A 22582-nucleotide genomic window follows, 5' to 3' on the forward strand; every position below is an offset into this window, starting at 1 on the left:
AGCAGCAGTCTCAATACTCCAGGGTGGTAGCGTAGACCTATTTGATTGGCATGGCTCCTGCGGGGGGCACATCCCTTGGTTGTGGACATGGTCACAGGTGATGGCTTGGGCCATCCTCAGGACCCTCAGTGGTAACAGAAGCCACAGACATTAATGCAGACCCACAAAGCTACATCAGGACCATGGACCAAGTTCATGGACCTTGGCAGCACCCCAGCTGGAACAACACCAAGGCCCTCTGTGGCAAGCAGGCCATCTACATCAGCCTGTTCCCTACCACCCTCTTCAGATCTACCTCTCTCCCTAGCACATGACTCATTCTGCCTCTCTCTCTCTCCCATTTCCCCACCTTGTGTTCACTCACCATAATGGTGGTGCCCAGAAGGCTCATGGCTGATTTCTTCCTGCCCCAAGTCTCGATGCCTGGGGTGGACCTGTGACTGTCCTCAGTGAGACCACCAGACCTAGAAGTGCCAAGAGGCTCCTCTCTCTATTTTTTAACCTAAGTGTTTAACTTCAGTGTAGTTTCCCTTTCTGTTCATTGGAATTGGGTTATAGTAGATATTTGTAGACAAATTTCTAAGCGGCCTTATTAAATAAAAAACGTGGAGCCAATATGAGGTGAAAGCCTGAGAGGTCAGGGAAATAAGATTAGGCACCAGATAATGTTTCCTGACCATGCTGCAGCTTCCAAATGTGAACCATCTCCTGACTACCCTTGTCCTTACTTCCTTGTCACTGCCTATCTGTACAGAACTTCAGCTCTCTATGGTTGGTACTGGGATTAAAGGCATGTGTCACCATGCTTGCACTGTTCCCTAGTGTGTCCTTGAACACACAGAGACCCTGCCTGATAAGTAGTAGGATTAATGGCATGTGCTACCACTGCCTCACTTTTGTGTTTACTTAAAATGACTCTGTTTCCTCTGATCTCCAGGCAAACTTTATTTATTAACATGAAAATAAAATATCATCACATTTCAGCACAAATAAAATATCACCACAGGTATTTTTAGTTGTTTTGAATGATATTCATACATCTACTTTACTTTGGTGTTGATGAACTTTTTGAAATTTCCTCCATACTCCTGAGGATTATTGGAGATCAAGCCTTTCAAAGAAGGCTATTCATTAAGAAAATTTGCTTTTAATAGTAGATGTCCTATATTCATCCTCACAGATGTGCAAATTTCAACATCAAAATAGAAATATGAAAAACAAAACAATAAAACTTATTCCAAATCCCCCAATTTTTCAGTAACTGGATTCAAACTTATTGAAGCATATGCATGTTATATAAATAATTTTACACATCTAATTTTTAAAATGATTAATGACAAAATTTGTTGTTTCTCCAGGTCTACCACAAGGACAAAAATTCATGCATCCATCACCCTTGTACAGCAGAAGAGCACGCAGAGATATATCATGTGGCTCACAGTGTGTACTCCTTCAGCAGGAGCTATGTCCACCTGGAAACAGAGGCTGGGGTCTTGCCCTGCAGTCAGAATCATACAGTTCCGGCACATTTTATTCTGAAGGGTCCGGTCTTGAGAGTGAAGGGAGAGCTTATCTTCTATTACCTGGTGAGTTTTACCTCCATGTTGAGAACTACAAAGAATCCTTTCAAGTCCTGACCCTGTCTCTCCTTCTGTCATGTGGGGTTGTAGGCTGGGTATTTCTGTCTGGGTCTCAAACAATAGATTTGTCAATTAGAAGAAAGCTTTGTAAAATATAGATGTAAGCTTGGAAAACACTTTCTATTTTAGGTCATGGCCAAGGGCAGCATTATCCAGACTGGAAGCCACACTCACCACATGGAGCCAGGAGAATGTGAGTATTTCCCGCCTGCCCAGTAACACATCTCCAACTGAGTTCCCACATACTCACCAGTGAGATCTCACCACTGAGCACCTAAGGATGCCATGGTGCTTGTGTATCATGGCAAACACTCTCCACAGCAGGAGTTCAAGGTTCTGCCATATAATGTAGGTTATCACTCATACCATGACCTTCAGGATGCAAAAGTCTCAAACTTCCAAACTGGGTATCATTCAACATGGGGAACTATCTGTTCTGAAGATGTAACACCTGAAAACACAAAATACTCCAAGTGATGAATCTATGCATTCACACACAGATTATCACCAACAAGGCAAAATGTGTTATCTTAGTGTCCATCCATAAAAAAAAAACAAAACATTAAGGGTTGCATCCTTGGTCTTTAAAACACTGTAGGTACGTCAATTTGATTCATATGATTCATTTTTAATTTTTTTAAATTGTGTGTGTGTGTGTGTGTGTGTGTAAGTATGTGCATATCAGTGCAGATGCCCTCAAAGTCATGGCATCAGATTCCCTGAAGCTGGAGTTACAGACTTCTGAGCAGCCTGAGTGGGTGCTGGAAATCAAACTTGGTCCTCTACAAGAGCATCAAGTGATCTTAACCCTGAGCTATCTCTCCAGTCCTTTGTTTTTACTTTTAAAGACATTTTATTTATTCCTTGAAAGTTACATATATTTGTGCAATGTATTTTTAATTTATTTATTTTATATCTTGACTGCAGTTTCTCCCCCCTCCTCTCCTCCCACCACCTCCTCCCACTCCCCAATCCATTCCTCCTGTGTCTGTTAAACAGGTCTCACATGGCTATTAAAAAAGCATGCACATCAAATTGTAGTAAGACTAAGTTCCTCCCCTTGGGTTCAGGCTGGACAAAGCAATCCAGTATGAGGAACAGGTTCCCGAGAGCCAGCCAAAGTGTTAGGGACAGTCATTGCTCCTTTTGTAAGGAGTCTTACAACTAAACCAAACTATACAACTGTCACATATGTGTAGAGGGACTAGGTTGGGCCCATGCAGGATCCCTAGTTATTGGTCTAGACTCTGTGAGTTCCTATGAGTCAAGTTAGTTGATTCTGTGTTCTTTTGATGTCCTAGAGCCCTCTGGCTCCTACAATTCTTCCTCCGTCTCTTCAGCCTAATGTTTGGTTGTGGATCTCTCCATCTGTTTCCATCAGTTACTGAAGGAAGACTCTCTGATGACCATTAGGGTAGTCTTCAATCTGATTACAAGAGAAAGCCAGTTCAGGCTACATATCCACTATTGTTAGAAGTCTTACCTGGGACATTCTTGTAGATTCCTGGGAATTTCCTTTGCATCAGGTTTCTACCTGACTCTAAAGTATGCCCCCTTTCCAGTCATCTCTTTCAGTACTCTCCCCCGCCATCCATCTCCCAACATGATCCCTCAAGTTCCCATCCCCACCTGCCCCAGTCCACCTGCAAGATCTTTTCTATTTCCTCTTCCCAGGGAAATTTATGTATCCCATCTCGCTTTGGGCCCTTCTTGTTACCTAGTCTCTCTGTGTCTGTGCATTATAGCATGGTTATCCTATACTTTTCAGTTAATATCCACTTATGAGTGAATACATACCATATTTGTCATTCTGGGTCTGGGTTACCTAACTCAGGATAATTTTTTCTAGTTCCATCTATTTACATTTTCTTCTCTTTTTTTTTGTGGTACACACCTTTAATCCTACCAATCAAGAGGTAGATACAACCCGTGAGTTCGAGGCTAGCCTAATCTACATAGAGTTCCAAGACAGCCAGTACTACACAATGCATTTGCTTTTTCTTGATGTCATTGTTTTTAACAGCTGAATAATACTCCATTGTGTAAATGTACAACATTTTCTTTATCTATTCTTCAGTTGAGGGGTATCGAGGTTGTTTCCAAGAACTGAGTATTATGGATAAAGCTGTTATAAATATAGTTGAGCAAGTGTCCTTGTAGTATGGTTGAACATCCTTTGGGTATATGCCCAAGAGTGATATAACTGGGTCCTGAGGTAAATCAATTCCCAATTTTCTGAGAAAAAAAACATATTGATTTCCAAAGTGGCTGTACAAGTTTGCACTCCCAGTAGCAATGGAGGAGTGTTCCTCTTGCTCCATATCCTCTTCAGCATAAGATGTCATTTGTGTTTTTGATCTTAGCTATTCTGACAGGTATAAGATGGAGTCTCAAAGTCATTTTGATTTGCCTTTCCCTGGTGACTAAGAATGTTGAACATTACTTTAAGTGTTTCTCGGCCATTTCAGATTCTTCTGTTGAGAATTCTCTGCTTAGTCTGTACTCTATTTTTAAATTGAATTTTTTTTTGATATCTAGTTTCTGGAATTCTTTATATATTTTGGAGATCAGCCTTTTGTTGGATGTGGAGTTCATGAAGATCTTTTTCTATTCCATAGGTGACTTTTTTGTCCTGCTGATCATGTCCTTTGTCTTACAGAAGCTTTCAGTTTCATGAGGTCCAATTTATTAATTATTGATCTTAGTGTCAGTTCTACTAGTGCTCTATTCAGGAAATTGTCTAAATGCAATTAAATCACTACCAATCCACAAAAACAGCTTAATGATTGTATGAATTTATTGGGGGTGTTAACTCATGATACAGGAAACTCACAATACAGGAAATAGGGATTATAGCAGAATCCTGGAATAATGAGGCATCGTTCATTGCTGTTCTCCAGAGAGCTCTGCCCTGATCCACACCAGCATCCAAGACCATGAGGTAGCAAAGGGAAGAGAGTGCACATACATTCGTACATCCCAAGTCTTAAGGGTGCCCATCCAGGCTAAGCCGAAGGGGAGGTACCTGGCAGCTACCTGCAGCCTCACTACAGCCGGTGCTTCAGGGCATGGCACAGACAACAACCTACTACATTGTCTCCTGTGCCAGTGTGTTCAAGGCTACTTCCCACTTTCTCTTCTGTCAGGTTCAATGTAACTGCATTCATGTTGAGGTCTTTAATTCACTTGAACTTGGGTTTTGTGCAGGATGGTTGATATTGGTCTATTTGTGTTCTCCTACATGCCGACATCCAGTTATGCCAGCACCACTGGTTGAAGATGCGTTCTTTTTTCCATGTACAAAGTATTTCAATCATACCTACTCCTCATTAATCTCCTCCAGCCCCTCCCTGCCTACCTCCACCAGGCCTTCCCTACTTCCCATCCTTTTTTTTGAACTGGTTAAGTTCAGTGAGTACTCCCCATATGTGCATGTGGTATGGGGCCATCCACTGAAACATGGGAGGTCTACCAGGGCCTGCATCCCTGAAGAAATCTGACTCATCCTCCCCTCAGCAGCCATCAACTGTCAACAGCTCCTCAGCTAAGATTGGGTCTCCATGAACCCCTCCCCATCCACGCTGGAATTTTGACAGGCTTGATGTTGCAAAGGTCTTGGGCAGGAATCATAGCTGCTGTGACTTAAGGAATGAAATCACTCCCTGTTTATTGCAGTTTTGCAAGAATTTGGTCTTTTTCCATTGAAAGATGAAAACCTCTGTCTCTTTTCTATTAGCTACGGGGATTCTCAGCTTCTTGAGGCCACTTTTATGCTCTGAGATTTATCAGTCTTCTTTCATCTTTAAAACTAGATGTCAGGCCGGGCGGTGGTGGCGCACGCCTTTAATCCCAGCACTCGGGAGGCAGAGGCAGGCGGATCTCTGTGAGTTCGAGGCCAGCCTGGTCTACAGCGCGAGATCCAGGAAAGGCGCAAAGCTACACAGAGAAACCCTGTCTCGAAAAACCAAAAAAAAAAAAAAAAAAAAAAACTAGATGTCAATGAATGGATAAATGGATGTAGTGGTATTTGCTCTGCCCACGACCTTGGGCTATATGGCCCAAAGGAGGCAGCGCTTCTTACCTTCCTAGGTGACCTCTTAAAATGAGAGGAGAGAGGGCTCATATGTTTCTTTCTTCCTTTTTCCTGGAGTGAACCTGAGTCCTCTGGAATATCAGTCAGTGCTCTTAACCACTGAGCATCTCTCTCCTCTTTAAAAAGAAAGAGAGGGGTCATGAGGCCCCTGCTTCCTACTTCCTGGCATGATCAGACTGCCAGGTGGATTCACTCCTAGTTAGGACAGAGGACAACTTCAACTGTTTACTTGGTTCTATATTTGTGAGTGTATTTCCTCAATTTATATCTTAATAAATCTCTATTATCCATTTAAAAAAGAAAAAGAAAGAAATGAAATCACTCTGTCATATCCTGATGACAATGCTCAGTTCTACTTGGCTCACCTGTCACTCTCTTAATGGGGCCCCTTCTACCTGCTCCTATTAAAATCCCAAGTTACCACTGGATCCCGGTTTTCACAGTATTCGTCTTCCTGCCATCCTTTCCTTTCCAAAGAGCACTTACCACATGCAAATATATTTTCTATAATTTACCTATTTATTATCCATTTCTCTTCATTACTGACTGCATGAAACACATAAATTTGTGTATGTAGTTTCACAGAAATCTTCCAAGTGATTTCTAGAAGTGGTAGGGATTTGCTAGATGCTCAACAAACTTACTGAAGAAGAGCTTCCTTGTCAATTATAAAAACTATTTAGCTATTTAATAAAATATCCAGTTAGTTCTTCTACAAACATTAAACAGGGATCATAGCACTCATCTTGAGAAGGTTTATGAATCACCTCGGGTTCACCAGAAATAATACAAGAGACTTCAAAATTGCATAATTTTCTCTCAAGAAATGTAAATACTGTGAACATTTTATTGACTACAAAGATATGCTTATTGTTTTCAAATGTAACTTACTCCTCTGAGATAATCATTAAATATCAGCTCCCTGAGTACCAGGTTGTCATCTATATTTTTCTTCCTCTTATCTAAATAATAAGTGAAACATTAGTCAAGGTTGTTTCACCCATTTTTATAACAGGAGTATCTAACAGATGCTGTTTGGGATGTTAAGATGTAATAGAGATAAGAAGTTAGTATGTGAATAGCTATAAATAAGCAATATAACTTTCCGTGGTGAACATCTTGGTTGAAGGTATCTTGCTGTGGGCATCCCATACCCTTCTGAGATCATTAGCATGCAAACAATTAAACACAGAACAGCCCAGATGTAAGAATGTCTTCCACATACAGACAGTCCTCCAGTCCACTGTATTTAGTTATTTGAGTTTTCTTGTCAGTATTCTGACCCATAACTGTCTCTTCCCGTTCCCTCCAGTTCCAGTGAAAGGCGACTTTGCCCTGGAGATCCCCGTGGACTTGAGCATGGCTCCTGAGGCTAAAGTACTCGTCTACACCATCCTGCCTGATGGAGAAATGATTGCAGATTCTGCAAAATTTGAAGTTGAAAAGTGTCTTCTCAACAAAGTGAGTGATTTCTTTCTTTAAATTTCTATTTGAAAAGAGAAAAAAAAATGGCTTAATGATACAGATTTCAGATACACTAACCCTGGCAATTGGTGTGTGCCTCAGTGGCAAAAATATAAACAGTACCAGAGTACCAGATTTCTGTTCATAAACCCCCAAAATGGCTGGAGGTTGACAAGAAAGAAAACAAGGAAATGGAGCAGGAGAGGGGGACTGAGTGATTAATAACTGCCTAACGAGTTCCAACTCCTGTAACTTAAAAACTATTATATTTATGCCATTTGCACGTGCACATGAATGTACACATGTGGGGGAAAGAGAACAATGTTCACATGTCTGTCTCCTCCAACATGAGTCCAGGAGATCAAGGTCATGTCATGAGGTCAACAGCAGGTGCCTTTACCCATTGAGCAATCTCATAGACCCTAATGTCACGTCAATTTATGCAAGACCAGTAATAGAATCCAGGCCTATCAATGGTTAGTATATTTAGTTTCCTTCCAATTTTTCATTATGATTTTCCTATGTGTGTGATAAGGACACATAGATAAGAGAGCCTTGCTGTTATTAAATGTTATGATACAACACTGTTAAATGTATGCTGAATCATAGATCCCAGCACTCATGTAAAAAAGCCAGGCATGACTGGCTACTTCTACAACCCCACTGCTGTGGAGGCCAGAGGCAGGAGAATTGCTGGAACTTTCAGCCTGCCAGTTTAGCTCCAGGTTCATGAGAGACAGTCTCAAGTCTATAAGACAGAGAGTGAGAGCAGGACACACACACGCTCCTCTGGCCTCTGCTGGGTGCATGAGTACATGCACCTGCACACACGTGTGCATTACACCACACTCACATACCAAAAATGAGCTATTAACAAGAATTTCAGGGAGCTGAAATAGTCGTTTGTTGCTTCAGAGTTTGACTGACACATCTGCTGTCTTCCTAAATCAATCCCAGTGGTGAAAAGGAAGCAATGAGCCTTGGCTGAGCTTCTGACAGTCATAATCTGGTAAACAGATGTGCATGCAGAGTTACAGGGTGACTCTCGTGGTGGGCTTCTTGGCTGCAAGAGCAGGACGCTGGCTAAGCTTGATTTCCCTTCCCACAGGTGGACCTGACCTTCACCCCAGCCCAAAGTCTTCCTGCCTCACAGGCCCATCTGCGTGTTACAGCTTCTCCTCAGTCCCTCTGTGGCCTAAGAGCCGTGGACCAAAGCATGCTGCTCCTGAGGCCTGAAGCTGAGGTTTCCCCTTCCTGGGTGAGTCCCCATCATCCTCTGTCCAAGAAAGGCCTGTGGTGAGGCTCTGAGATGATGGTTCTGATAAAGTAGTGGTCATTCAGACACTAGGGCTCTTTAACGTAAAAATACCGCATTTAATGCTAAAGGCATCACTAAGGGAGTTCTTCATCATAAAATCCCAAGGAAAAGCTCTGAAAACTCAGCCAATAAAGTCAAGACAAAGCCTGAGTCAAGCACTCAGTGAGCTGTAAAGCTTGTGTGTGACCGAGGCATTCTGGGTTCTTACTGCGCCTCTCCTACCCCGGGAGTGGCTTGTCCCCTAACACACTCATGATGGAGCTTTTCTGAGAGACGCTGTCTGGGGGAGCCAAATGAAACAGTTTATACAAATGGAATCTTGTACATCTCAAGAGTTCCCCAAATAAGAAGACAGAATGCTTTAAAATTTAAAGGCAGAGTACAAGGAAGTTCTCAGCTTGTTTTGAAAATTCTCAGCAGCGTAACTCAAACCATAAACTATTTACTGGAGTCTCAGCCAAGTTAACGAGAGCAAACCTCTTCCTCCTATCATATTAAGAATGATGTTTATTAGGAAAAATTACATAATCACTGTAATAGTGTTAAAAATTATTATTGCCACTGACTAATAGCATATTTTAAAATGTATGTAAGGTTCTTACGCAATTTAAAAACAGTAAGTTTTAGTTCAGATAATGCTAGGAACTACCCAGTTTTCAACTAATTCGTAAGTTAAACCAGCATTTAAGTTTGTTTTAGTGATGAAGGTTTTGATGCACTTGAAAAAAATGCTTAGGAAAGTATCTGATCAATATGTTTTTCTTTTAGATTTCAACTTTTCCCAAATCCATTAAATAAGAGATTTCTCGAGCTATTGTTTTAGACGACAAATACAGGCAATTAGTTAACAAACAAAAGAACAAACTCATGTACTGCCCAGAGAGTTATAAGAAAAAACATGAACGGATATCCCTTTCTCCCACAACCCTGCCCTGTCCATGCTTTGGCTGCTTATACTTTCGATGATCACAGCTATTCCTTTACTGTTTTATTCCACATTCTCTATCAGTCGTTGAGAGTATTGGCCTTTATTCATTATTGGCGTCATCTACTCATTCTTATTATAAAGCAGCATATTAAAGCTGATTATGAAGATCCTTCCGGTCTTCACCTTGCCTACAAATCTATATGATTACTGCGTGAAATCCTTAGACAGTTTTCATTTCTATAACCAACATATGTAGCTCATTATGAAGTCAGATAGTGAGCTGTGGTCATATTTCCTCTCATTTGTATTCCTATGTCCTGACATTTAATCATTCCTTCTTATATTTACTTCAAGGCCACCCTCCTCCTCACTTGATTTCAGTTCTCCAGCATCTGTGGCAGTGCTCAGTTCTGCTACTGTCCCCAGCAGAGCCCTCTGTCACCCTGCTATCACCTGGTTAACTTCCGAATCACAGGTGTTCACCCCTATTTTGGGGAGTCCCTTCAAAATGTTTTCTGACTTCTGTGACTTTTTCTCAGGTTGCTGCCTCCCTTAGGGTACTAAGCATGTGCTAGTACTGTTCTGAGAAAGAGGGAATCAGTGACAAACTTCTTTTGCGGCTATACTTACGTCAATAATTAGTACTTTGAAATGGTCAAATTGTTAGCTAAGAAATCATGTTCCCTCAGAACTCTGGAGACATTGGGTGTATGGATTCATCTTTCTAAGTTAGTACTAAGATGCTCAATACCATTAATTCTGCATCATTCTATTTGTTCAGTATTTTCTCTCTGGAATTTTTTAAAGATTTTTTATTTAGATCTGATATCCTGAATATTCACAAGCATCTGAGGCCGTGGGTTCTTACTGTGTCCTGGGGAGCCTGTGTATCATTTCTGACATTACTGTTTTTAAATGCATGAGATAAAATATGTAAGAATACCAGAAAGAAGAATTGCAAAAAAACTATGCCCTGTATGAAATAACAGCCCAAATAAGCTACAAAATCAATACAAATCATCACTAAGCAAGTTAAAACTAGAAAGGGCTGAAGCAGAGATCGCACAAACACTCCTATGTTTACTATGGGCTGTCTTAACTCACATTCTTCCACACACTGGTTGTCAACCAAGTATAGTAGGGAACAGTGGAGCCCACCTCCAGACGGGACCTCTGGACTGAGAAAATAGGAGTTCACTGTTCAGAAGCTGAAGGTTCCTGAGTACCAATTGTGCAAAGGTTGCCCTGTTCTGCCTTGTGGATCAAGCTGGCCATTTTTTAATCCACTCAAGTCCTGACGAATAATGATGCAGACAGCATTTCAAGCTCTCTGAATAAACCAAATACAATGTGAAAACATCTCTGATATTGCATAAGGTCAAAAGTCATAATCTTCCTAATACGTGTGTATGTGGCTACTTATTGATTCATAAGTCAGGCAATGTTAAATTTCTGTTATATACCTAGGAAAGTAAGGATATGAATTTTCCTACCCAAATATTCAGATTGCTAAATTCTCAGTCCCTTGAGATCATGGGGATTCCAAGGTAAAAACATTGATGGAGAGGTTAATTTGCTTCTTTTCTAAGATTTTTTTTCAATTCTTATCTATTTCTCTCTCAGTCTATTGCTCTTGTTAGGCAAATGGTGAGTGTCTTGAGGAAATCGTCTAACGTTGTCTTTCTTTTACCCCAATTGTCCTTGGGATTTCTACTTTCTGAGCATTTTCTTCAGATGTACCTGACATATTTTGAAATATTTTGTTACAAATTAGTTTTATGTCCAAACCTATTTTTTCCTGCTCTAGATTTGAAAGAATCTTGAGTTTACTGCATGGATACAATGTGCCCCACCTCTGTGAGAATTTTATAGTTTTTGTTTGTTTTTTTCTTCTTTTCTTTTTATTTTGGAGGTTTTCGTTTTATTATTTAGCTTCTAACTACCATTCTTTCCTCAACTCTCCTATCTTTGTTCACGTTGGTTTCTGTCATTAACACTGGAAATCTGTAGAAGAATTACAAGTCGATTCATTGGGAACGGAAGCTGGCACTGTGGTCTGGGCTTGGGTGATGCTGTCTGTCACATGACTGGCTGTGTTGCTACTTTAGAGCAAGCCAGTATGTTCTTTGGAGGAGCCACAAAAGGCAAAAGTCAGTTCGTGAGCATTGTTCCCCAGAGTCACCGTCCATTCAAAGAACAAGTTCATGTCTCAGAGTCACAGGTTCAGACCATCCTGGGTTGATAAGATTTTGTTTCCTGTCTTCCTCACACTTTCCCCTAGCCTTGCCTTCTGTGGACTCCTGACCTCCAGTGCCCAGGCTGGGTCAGGTGCAGTCTGGCAAACTTGCTTGTACATCATCAGCTTCTCCTGTGGCTCCTACCATGATGCCCTTCCATTTGAACACGTGACCTGCAGTCCCTCTCCCTCTTTCTAATTCCACACACTACGGTTTGGAGCGTTGAATACATCCTTCTGTCAAAGATAGAGGTGGCTTGGGTTTGTTTGTTTTGTTTTGAAATTTTTTCCCCAAATTTTAGGAAAAAAATATGTAGAGAAATCTTCATTCAGATCTTTTCAGGCTATTTGCGAACTGACCAACTCAATTTTTGTTTTGTTTGTTTTTATAGTGTACCAGTAGGCAGAAATATACAACCTTGTATTTCTATTTATTGAATGGTTTATGTAGTGTAAATATATTTCTAAGTGTTTGATATATTTTATTAAATTATATTAAAATTACATTATTCTCAAATATAATATGCAGGATTTACGTTCATATTTTTTAAATATGTGAAGTATTTTTAGTCTTTTTCTAAATATTGTGAACACTCTCAGAATAAAGCACTCTTCACCAGAAAATATTCAGAAAGCTCTGTTAGGGGATCATTGAGAAACTGAGAAATGATTTGCAGTGATCACACTGATTCTTTTCTTTTTGTGTGAATCTTCCAAGAAAGCCCAAGAAAGAGGCTCCCTTGTCTCCTGTTTCTTACAGATATACAATCTGCCAGATATGCAGCCCAGCGACTCCATCCCAGGTTCGTACCAATTATTTGAAGATGAACAAATGTGTTGGTGGGGTGGAGATGAGGATGGACTCCCACCCTTACGACCAAATGAGAGAGATGTCCACAGTTACGTGGAGGTAAGCAGTATTACCCATTAACAGGCTGCTCTAGGAGTTATTTAGGTTTCATGAAATGCTATATTGGTAAAGAATTTTAGAGTCAGGCCAGGGATGTGAAGAACTAGCAGACCAACCACCTTACCTGTGGTGGTTCATGGATTCCATCCCAAGCATTATAAAAACTGTATCTTGGAAAGTGCCCAGTCTAGGCACAGAGTAGATGAATGGCATTTTCTTAATTCTGGTTTTTTTGAAACAGAGTGTCACTCTGTAGCTCTGGCTGTCCCAGCACTCACTCTTTAGATCAGGCTGGCTTCAGACTTACATGATTTGAAACAAGTCTTTCTCTGTCCCACCAGCCAGCTCCCAAGTAAAGACACTGAGCTTATTATTAATTATGAGTGTTCAGCCTTAGCTTAGGCTTGTCCCACTAGCTCTTTTATCTTAATTTATCCTGTTTCTATTCATCTGCATTTTTTTTTTTTTTTTTGGTTTTTCGAGACAGGGTTTCTCTGTGTAGCTTTGCGCCTTTCCTGGAACTCGCTTTGGAGACCAGGCTGGCCTCGAACTCACAGAGATCCGCCTGCCTCTGCCTCCCGAGTGCTGGGATTAAAGGCGTGCGCCACCACCGCCCGGCTATTCATCTGCATTTTGCCTTGGGGCTTTTGACCTTTATTTCATTCTGTATGTCCTATTTTTCTGCTTCCTCTGGCTAGCTGTCTGGCTAGCTGGACCCTGGCATCTCTTTCTCTTTCTCCCCCTCATCCCATTTTAAATTCTTCTTCCTACTTGCTCTCCCTTCCTGGAAGTCCCACCTATTCTCCCTGGCTAGCGATTGGCCATTTAACTTTTTATTAAACCAGTCACAGTGACATATCTTTACACAGTGCTATCAAGTATCTCACAACAGAGATCTACCAGCCTCTGCTTCCAAAGTGCTAGGATTAAAGGCTTGCACCACTGTGTGTGGCTGTGAGTGACATTTAAAAATTACAGGGCTTTGTATCAGAAAGAAGTATGCCTCACTACGAAGTCTGTGTACCTCACCACACTCTCTAAAGAGTATGAAAATAAAATTTGAGTAGGAATTCTACTTGAACATGTGAACCTATATCTGAATAAGTTACTATAACTTTTATTCACATTGAGGTTTTTCAAATTTTTGAGATATTTTGCTTGATTACTAATTTTCTTTCCAGGACATGGGCTTAAAGGCATTCACCAACTTGAAGATCAAACATCCTAGACTATGTGTTTTATATGGTAGATATCCTCCAATAGCAGGTAAAATAACAAATCAGCATTTATTTTCAGAATAAAATAAATGTGAATTATCTACCAAAGGTGATAAAATATAATTGTAGAGCATGTATAGTATCCAAATAAAAGAGAAAGAGCCTAAACCTACCTGAGCAAAATGTGTCCAAATGCATGCTGGTACTACAAGGAAGTTGGAGACTGGAGGCTCTTCCTTCAGTGTTAAAGAGACAGATAAGACCAAGGGCAATAGTGTAATAGAGAATCATTGTGTGAGGTGTGAAGAACTCTTGTAGACATGTCAGAGAGGTGAAGAGAATTTCCTAAGTGTTAGAGATGAAGAAGAGAAGGGAAAAGCCAGGCATTGCAGACAGAGGAGAGGATGGAAAAAGCAAAGCACTCGGGTCAAAGGTCACGCTCACTCTCTCTTCAACCAATACCAACCACGTGTAACCTTTCCCTCTTGCTTCATGGGAGCCACTTCCAGAGTGGCTGCACCAGTTTGCATTCCCACCTTCAGTAAGAGAGAGTTTCCCTTTCCCGTTCTTCTCCAAATCGGTTGTCAGGTGTTTTGTTGACTAATCTGACTGGGGTGAGATGAAATCTCAAAGTTGTTTTAATTTAGATTTCCTGAATTGCCAGCATGACGAGCACTTTTTAAAGATATTTCTTAACCATGTTTATTTCTTTTGAAAACTGTGTTTGGATCCCATTTGTAAGTTGGGCTGTTTTCTTGACTCTTTGTTTTTCAGTTCTTCATATACTGTGGATATTTACCCTCTATCGTATGAATAGAAGCAAAGATTTTCACCCACTCTGTGGGCTTCCATTTCATTCTATTGATTGTTTCTTTAGCTGTGTAGAAACACTTTAGTTTTGTGAGGTGCCACTTGTCAATTATTGACCTTAATTTCTAAGTAAAGGGTCTTATTTAAAAACTCCTTTCCTACACATCTGTTTTGTAGGGTTACTGCTTATGTTTCCTTTCTAGCAGTTTCAGATTTCAAGTTGAGGTCCTTGATCCATTTGGAGTCGATTTTGTGTCGGGTCATTGATGTAGGTCTGTTTTCATTCTTCTACATGTGAGCAGCCAGTTTTCAGAGCACCATTTGTTGAAAATGCTGCCTTTCCTCTAGTGCGTGTTTTTTGCATTCATGTGAGCTATCAGATGAGCTTGTGTTTGGATCTTGAATTTTGTTCCATTGATGTACATGTCTATTTTTGTGCCAGTACCATATTGGTTTTATTACCGTACCTTGCAATATAACTTGAAATCATGAATCCCTATCTTCATTATTATTCATATTCTAAATACTAAAATTTATTTTTACATGTGTGTTAATATAAAATAAAACATAATTTTGACTGGACTATATTAACTTTCCTCATACTGATTTGAAAAGTAATAGAAATATCACCACAAGCAACAGGACCTAACACAGTAACTACTCTAGACTGTGGATAAATTGGGCAACTATCCTTGTAGATGCTTAAGGCAATGAATGAAGAACTTACTTGATAGAAAACACCAAATAATTAAAGGCAAATATAAAGACAGCTGTGAGGTTGTGGTCATCACAGAGAAGGACCTCTAGAAATGAGGCTATCTGTGTGTCTATGTATTTAATATTGGGAGAGAATTCCAAAGCTGAGATTCAGTTGGGAAATACTTAGACGAAGCCCTAACTAAATCTGCATGTATACTTGTTCTTGGAAAATGCAGAGCACAGACCCTCTGTCGCCACCTTCAAATCTTGCATTTCTTGCCAGTATAAGCCCAAGCCAATGCTATAATTCTTGAGTTATAAAGTTTCTTTGCATCACCAAAAAAAAAAAAAGAAAGAAAACAAAAAACAAAACAGAACCTTGATATGGACTTTTCTATTGTATGTGTTTCTGATCCAAGAATTTGTACCTATACCTCTTTCAGTTTTTATAAAAATGGAAACCTATGAAAATATTGTATTAGTCCTACAAATCTAGAGATCTTGAAAAAGAAAAAGCATTCTAAGAATGTCTTTGCTGATAAATGTAGCCATCACTCAGCTCTGGTCTGGAGTGATGCTCATTGTAGCCACAGGATCTGTTGCCTAGGAGATAGTATTATGGATCTTCAATCCTCCTAGTGGGAATGTTATATTTGTAAGCATTCCCTAACTATCCAACCCAAGAAAATATGCACCGTGCTTCCTTACAACTCAAACTACATTAGGTGCTATTTTCTCCGGGATTTCATAATTTCTGTTTTTGACAGAGATGTTACCACTCTCCCCCAAAGTGAGAGGTTCAATGTTTCGTTTCCAGTGTCATTTTGATAGCATTTAACAGTCAAGAAGAAACTGAAAATTAAGCTACATTGACCCTGCACATTGTATCCCACTGAAATCAGAACTATGTCCATTTCTTCTATTGTAACCTCATAGTGCCTTTTAAGACATCTGATGATGGGACTAACAGAGGACATGAAGAAATCATGAACATACCAACAGTTGAATATGCACCACCAAGGAAAGATCCACCACGTGAAGATCCACCTACTGAGACCATTAGAAAATACTTCCCTGAAACCTGGATCTGGGATTTAGTCACAGTAAAGTAAGTAATTTCCATTGGTAAGATTCAGGCTGGGTATGAAAATTTTCTTTCTTTGTTTTCTAGTAATTTTCTAATTAATTTCTATCATAAACAAGGGAAATGACTAATTTAGAAGACCATTACATATCAATCCATCAATTATAAAATATATTTATTTCCATCACTCCTAGAATTCACACAAAAATTTATCATATACTTTCTCATGCTTAGAACCATTCAGGAACGTCATATTGAGTAGGAAGTGAGGCAGTCCTACATGGGGTAGACTACATGGAATGGACCATAAAAGTCATAAAATTGTCCTATGGTATTCTGGAGATGGGAGTTCAGAGACAACTTTAAATCTATGTAAAAATTTCCACTAACACACAAACTTTGAGGTGTCATGAGGCCATGATTTGAACTCGGTAAACAAGGCTTCCAAAAAAACCCTTATTCTTCTACCTGAAGTCCTGTTTACACTATTCACTTCCTATGACTCTTTTGAAAAACTCAAAGTGGTGATTTGAAGTCACTCTCATTGGTGAGAGCATTAGATCACAATCATAGTGACCATCTCAGAAATAACTAGTTCACGTGCTTACTTTCTGTCCCTCATATCCTCACTCTCCCAGCTCCTCAGGAGTAGCTGAAGTGGAAGTGACAGTCCCTGACACCATCACTGAGTGGAAGGCCGGAGCCCTCTGCCTGTCCAGTGACACTGGACTTGGCCTCTCTCCTTCGGTATCTCTCCAAGCCTTCCAGCCCTTCTTTGTGGAGCTCACGATGCCCTACTCTGTGATCCGTGGAGAAGCCTTCACACTCAAGGCCACCGTGCTGAACTACCTCCCTACATGCATCCGGGTGAAGACCTTTCTGAATAAAGCATGACCAGAGGGAAGAGGGAAACTAGTGTGTGTAAACTTTACCTAAGAATTAAATAAAAAGAAGGAATAAAGGGAGGAAGGGATTTTATTGGGCCCATCAGCACTGGTTCTAAATGCTTAAAAAATTCCCAGACTCTAGCTACATATACAACAAAGAGTTGTTTAACTATATGGACACTACATAAAATGTATTAGGTGATTTTGCCATTATTGAACTAGTACATACTATACTGACAGACATAGATAGTCCATGTGACCTCTGGATACAATCAAAAGATATGGTCCACAAAGATGTCTTAGGCTGTTGTCGGGATAAAACGGCATATTGTTCTACAATAGATTTTTTTTTTGTTAGAGGTATATGTATACCAACAATGTACAGTAGTTAAAAATATAGTACAGTAAATATATCTTTGCCATCAAAATAAAGCAAACATGAATAGATAAATATATAATTCACTCTCTAATTATTTGTGTAGATAATACATAGATGATAGCTAGATAAAATTCTAGACATGTATGTGCATATGAAATACATGCAAGCTTCTGTGTCACCTTATGTGACATTTTAGGCACATGAGTCCCAAAATCACCGCTCCTACTCTCTCTTTAACAGAAATCCCCTCCACACCCTTTCTCCTACCTCCATCCACACATAATAGGTTATCCTCCTGTGGTGACATCTTTGCTATTTCTTTGCCCATGTGGGGCCACAGGTCGGTGTGCTGCTGGAAGACTCCCCTGATTTCACAGCTGTCCCAGTGGCAAAAGACGAAGATTCTTACTGCCTCTGTGCCAACGGGAGGCACACCACATCCTGGTTGGTAACTCCCAAATCATTAGGTAAGTAGAAACTCTGTAAGGGGACTCTGCAGAAAGACTGAATGCAGGAAGGTTTCTGAAGTTACTTTCTTCTCATTGGGCCCTCAAGCTCTGGGTCACGACTACTTCTGGCCCGTGCTTACCACCTTCTTAAACACAGGACAAGCCCTTGAACTGCTCATAGAACTGAGGATACTTTGCAGATCTTGGGGTTTGGAGGATGCCAAGTTCCTGGCACATCTGAGCTCAGCTCTGTGGGCCGTGTGTTTCAGGGAATGTGAATTTCTCCGTGACTGCAGAAGCACAACAGTCCCCAGAGCCTTGTGGTTCTGAGGTGGCCACAGTTCCTGAAACTGGGAAGAAGGACACAGTTGTCAAAGTCCTGATAGTGGAGGTGAGCGACCTCTCTTGATTGACAGTGTGCTGAGACTGGAGCGAGGTTGACTGTGTTTAGATGAAAAATAGAAGATAGTAATGTGTGATCTTAGGATACCTCACAGCAAGTGGCAAGCTCAGGCTTTAAATCAGTGTGTTCTGTCTTCTTTTCTCTTCCCATTCTCTTTACTAGAGCTTGGAGGGGATGGGCTATGCCAGTTTATCTTCTTAAGCTTGAGCTCTGTCTTCTGATCCTATATTTTGTCTTTATTATCTTTCCTTGTTATCTTCTTTTTGACCTGGCATCCCCAAATTCTCAAATGTTTATGCCGTTCCTGATATGGTGGAAAGTTAGACCATCTAATTCCAGTCCTGGCCCAAAAGTAGAGACGCTGTCTCCCTTCACCAAAAAATAAAAAAAAAAAATGTTGCTAACATCTTTGTATTTGCACACTCAGTAATTTCTTGAGTCTGAACTTTCTATCTTTTTGTCAAGCCTGAAGGAATTAAGAAAGAACACACCTTCAGTTCACTGCTCTGTGCCTCAGGTGAGAATCCTTCAAAACAGCAATAAGATAACAACTTAGATCATTGACTTAGATCTTTTGAAATATTTCTATAAGAAAACCAGGATAGTTGAGTAGCTTGGTCTGTTTGTGAGGCTTCTAGCAGCGAGATCAGAACCTGTCCCTGGTACATGAGCTGGCTTTTGGAACGTATTTCCCAGCCTGGGATGCCTTGCCCAGCCTTGATGCCAGGGAAGGAGCCTGTTCCTGCCTGAACTTGATATGCCATGCTTTGTTGGCACCCAAGGATGCCTGCTCCTTTCTGAATAGGGGAGGAGTGGCTGGGGGGGCAGACTGGAAGTGGGGGCAAGGAACTGGAAAAGAGAAGGGAGGGGAAACTGCGGTTGGTATGTAAAATAAATGAAAAAATTAAAGAAAACAAGAATACTGTATACCTTATAACCACAAAATAAATAACCAAATTGAGTCACACAAACTTTCAAGATCTTTACTCACCTGATAAAGCTATCAAGAGTACAGTCATAGTTCTACCGAGAACTTCAGAGGTCATTGTGGCTCTTTTCTTTAGAACACAGAAAACATTTCATCTAGCCTATCTCAGTACTTAGAAAATTATAGCTAGGGAATAGCTAAGAAGAGATCATAACCAAACTTTTTCTAAAAAAAGAAAGAAAGAAAGAAAGAAAGAAAGAAAGAAAGAAAGAAAGAAAGAAAGAAAAACACAGACAATATCTTAGGAAGGACCATGTTTCTTTTATATTAGATTGTAAATAAAAACAGAGGATTTTATGGCTGAATAAATTCCATACATAAGCCAAGCTACATCGTGATGTGTACCAAACATAATATTTCTCTGTAATAGTTGTTTCTATGACTAGTTCTTTCATCCATGCTCCTCACTGGATGCACTATTGCAAAAGAAATGCAGCAATGTGTTACACAAGGGGAGCTAGCTCACTGTCCCCTGGGAGGGACAAGCACAAAGGCAGAGACTGTCCACTCACAGGAATGACCACATGACCAGCACCTGCACTAGTCAGTGGAGGAGTACATGTCCAACATATATTTGTCAAAAGAATAAAGAAATTGGAATTAGTTTAAATTTAATGTAAAATCCATTATTATATGAAAATTAGCAAAAGAGATGAAATAAAGCAAATTTCTTTGTAAAAGAGATAAATTAATGTAACAGTGACTAATACAGTCTGTAGAAGAAAATCATCATATAATGCTAAAGTCCTTTAAATGTTTTCCGTGGAAGGAAGTGCATGAACGGGGTTACTGGAGATTAATTTTTTTAAAAAGCAAGGACAAGGTAACAAAAACCCTATTCTTCCCATTGGTCAATTCTGGTTCTCCTGATACTTATTTATTACAAGGCAATCTGGCCATTACTCCTGCCATAGGAAAGCCTTCCATGAGAGCATCTCGGGAGTGATCAGTGAAACCTCCTAAGGCCACTCAGGGGGAACCAGGAATAACAAAGGCCAGTTTAGAATTTATCCATTTACTTATTCTGACATACTGGAGGTTTATTCAAACATTGCCTTATTTTAGGTTTCCACAGATAAGATAAAACATCATGACAAAAAGCACGTTGGAGAGGAGAGGATTATTTCATCTTATACAGTCAAGTCCATCATGAGGGAAGTGAGGACAGGAACCTGCAGGCAGGAACTGAAGCAGAGCCGTGGGGGAGTGCTGCTCACTGGCTTGTCTTCCCTGACTTGCTCAGTTTGCTTTCTTATATAACTGACAGGACCACCTGCTCTGATGAGGACCACCCAGACTAGGCTAGGACCTGCCACATCCATCATTAAAAAGAAAATGCCCCCAAGACCTGCCTACAGGCGGATTTTATGGAGACATTTTCTCATTTGGGATTCCTATTCCCAGAAAACACTAACGTATGTCAAAGTTCACACACACACAAAACAAAGCAAACCAAAAAATCCCAAAGCAGAGTATACCTAAACCAAACTTCAATCAATAAACATATTTTCATATGTTTATTAAATAATCAAGTAAATCATTGATAGGAAACTCAGAAATTCCTTTGGGAGGTGCTTTGCTTCAATACAATCAGTGATAAAAGCAGAAGCAATAGAGCTTGGCAAGCCAGTACTACCAGGAAATGTGGGTTTGTGATATTTACAACAAGATCATTTTTCAAGAGAGACAAGAAGTCAAAGCTTAAGACACAGTTCTAAGCTACTAACCGTAGGTCATTTTAGAAGTTCTGAGTACTGAGATAATCATGTACCTGTTTGTTTTGTTTATTAAGATGCAGGCATATCTGAAAAATTGTCGCTGATGCTCCCACCAGCAGTAGTGAAAGATTCAGCCAGAGCCCATTTCTCTGTGTTGGGTGAGTCATTCCATCCCTGGAGGATTTGGGACAATAGTCACTACCACTGCCCTGTGTCCACCATGATTCCAAATGTAGCTTCTGAACTACTACACTTGAACTCTTTGACATCCTTCTTCTGTCTCTAGACCCTCAATATCCACTGGGTTCCCAGCACACCGCACCCTTGAAATTCCTTCACATCATTGGAAGTGATTCTATTAAAGATGTTATTTTGTTCTTGAAGATAATGGCTGTTCTGTCTGATGTTACATCTCTCACTCGCAGGTGATATCTTGAGTTCAGCCATAAAAAACACACAAAATCTTCTTGCAATGCCCTTTGGCTGTGGGGAGCAGAACATGGTGCTTTTTGCTCCTAACATCTACGTACTGAAATATCTGAATGAGACCCAACAGCTGACTGAGAAGATCAAGTCAGAGGCCATTGGTTACCTCAATGCTGGTCAGTAAGGCTTAGAAACCACACTATTTTCTTGTGAATGGTCTCTCTAGAAACAGGCTTAGCATTGGAGGGGGGTTCTCATTCAGTCAGTCCTATAAGCCAGAGTATGTAAGGGCCTCTCTGGCTTCAGCCTGACATCCTGTCCTTCTCTGAGCATCAGTTTCTTCAAAACACACCCAAGCCTTCCATTCCAGGCTATCAGAGGGAGCTGAACTACAAACACAAGGATGGCTCCTACAGCGCCTTCGGGGATCAGGGCAGCCAGAGTCAAGGAAGCACTTGGTAAGGAAAGTCCACTATGTGTCAGGCTTGCTCAACTCTTGTTCCTCATGGCAACTCTGTGTGTGTCTTAAGTCATGGAAATACAGTTGATGCCAGGGCTGGAGACGGACATGTCCGAGGTAGCGGGAATCCTAAGTACAGAACTGAAATTGTCTCAAGGCTCATCTGCCTTGAATCTGGACCACCTGTTTTACTCAATTCAATACCCTGAATATTTCATTCCTCCACAAGATCTTTCATCAGTAAATACCCAACAACATATTGCTGAACATCCAAAGAGGCTCGTACCTGAGACTTGAAAAGTTGATACCATTCTTCATGTGGTCCTGCACTGCATAAGAATTTGTTCTTGGGATAAAACACACAGACATTACAGGTGACAAATGACATAGAAACTGATAGAAACGGGAAGTAAGCCAAGGAGAGGGATGGACATTTTGAGGTGGAAAACATGTTGCAGGGCTTTTAGGAGAGA

At 40.4% G+C, this 22582-nt stretch overlaps 1 protein-coding gene across 1 annotated transcript in view; it reads left to right on the forward strand.

Annotated features, from left to right (window-relative positions):
* The window catches only part of LOC128099739 (alpha-1-inhibitor 3-like), a 59619-nt gene that overhangs the window by 24711 nt on the left and 12326 nt on the right, over nt 1–22582 (forward strand). Inside the window, exons 13-26 of the mRNA XM_052721560.1 lie at nt 1359–1586; nt 1770–1833; nt 7046–7194; nt 8306–8455; nt 12440–12589; nt 13771–13855; nt 16252–16423; nt 17038–17266; nt 18006–18132; nt 18384–18505; nt 18983–19034; nt 21298–21381; nt 21649–21825; nt 22020–22107. Coding sequence (XP_052577520.1) covers nt 1359–1586; nt 1770–1833; nt 7046–7194; nt 8306–8455; nt 12440–12589; nt 13771–13855; nt 16252–16423; nt 17038–17266; nt 18006–18132; nt 18384–18505; nt 18983–19034; nt 21298–21381; nt 21649–21825; nt 22020–22107 — 1877 coding nt within the window. The remainder of the gene's footprint in view (nt 1–1358; nt 1587–1769; nt 1834–7045; nt 7195–8305; nt 8456–12439; nt 12590–13770; nt 13856–16251; nt 16424–17037; nt 17267–18005; nt 18133–18383; nt 18506–18982; nt 19035–21297; nt 21382–21648; nt 21826–22019; nt 22108–22582) is intronic.

Source organism: Peromyscus californicus, unplaced genomic scaffold (assembly GCF_007827085.1).
Source record: "Peromyscus californicus insignis strain IS unplaced genomic scaffold, ASM782708v3 Scaffold_6__1_contigs__length_162567912, whole genome shotgun sequence".
NCBI lineage: Eukaryota > Metazoa > Chordata > Mammalia > Rodentia > Cricetidae > Peromyscus > Peromyscus californicus.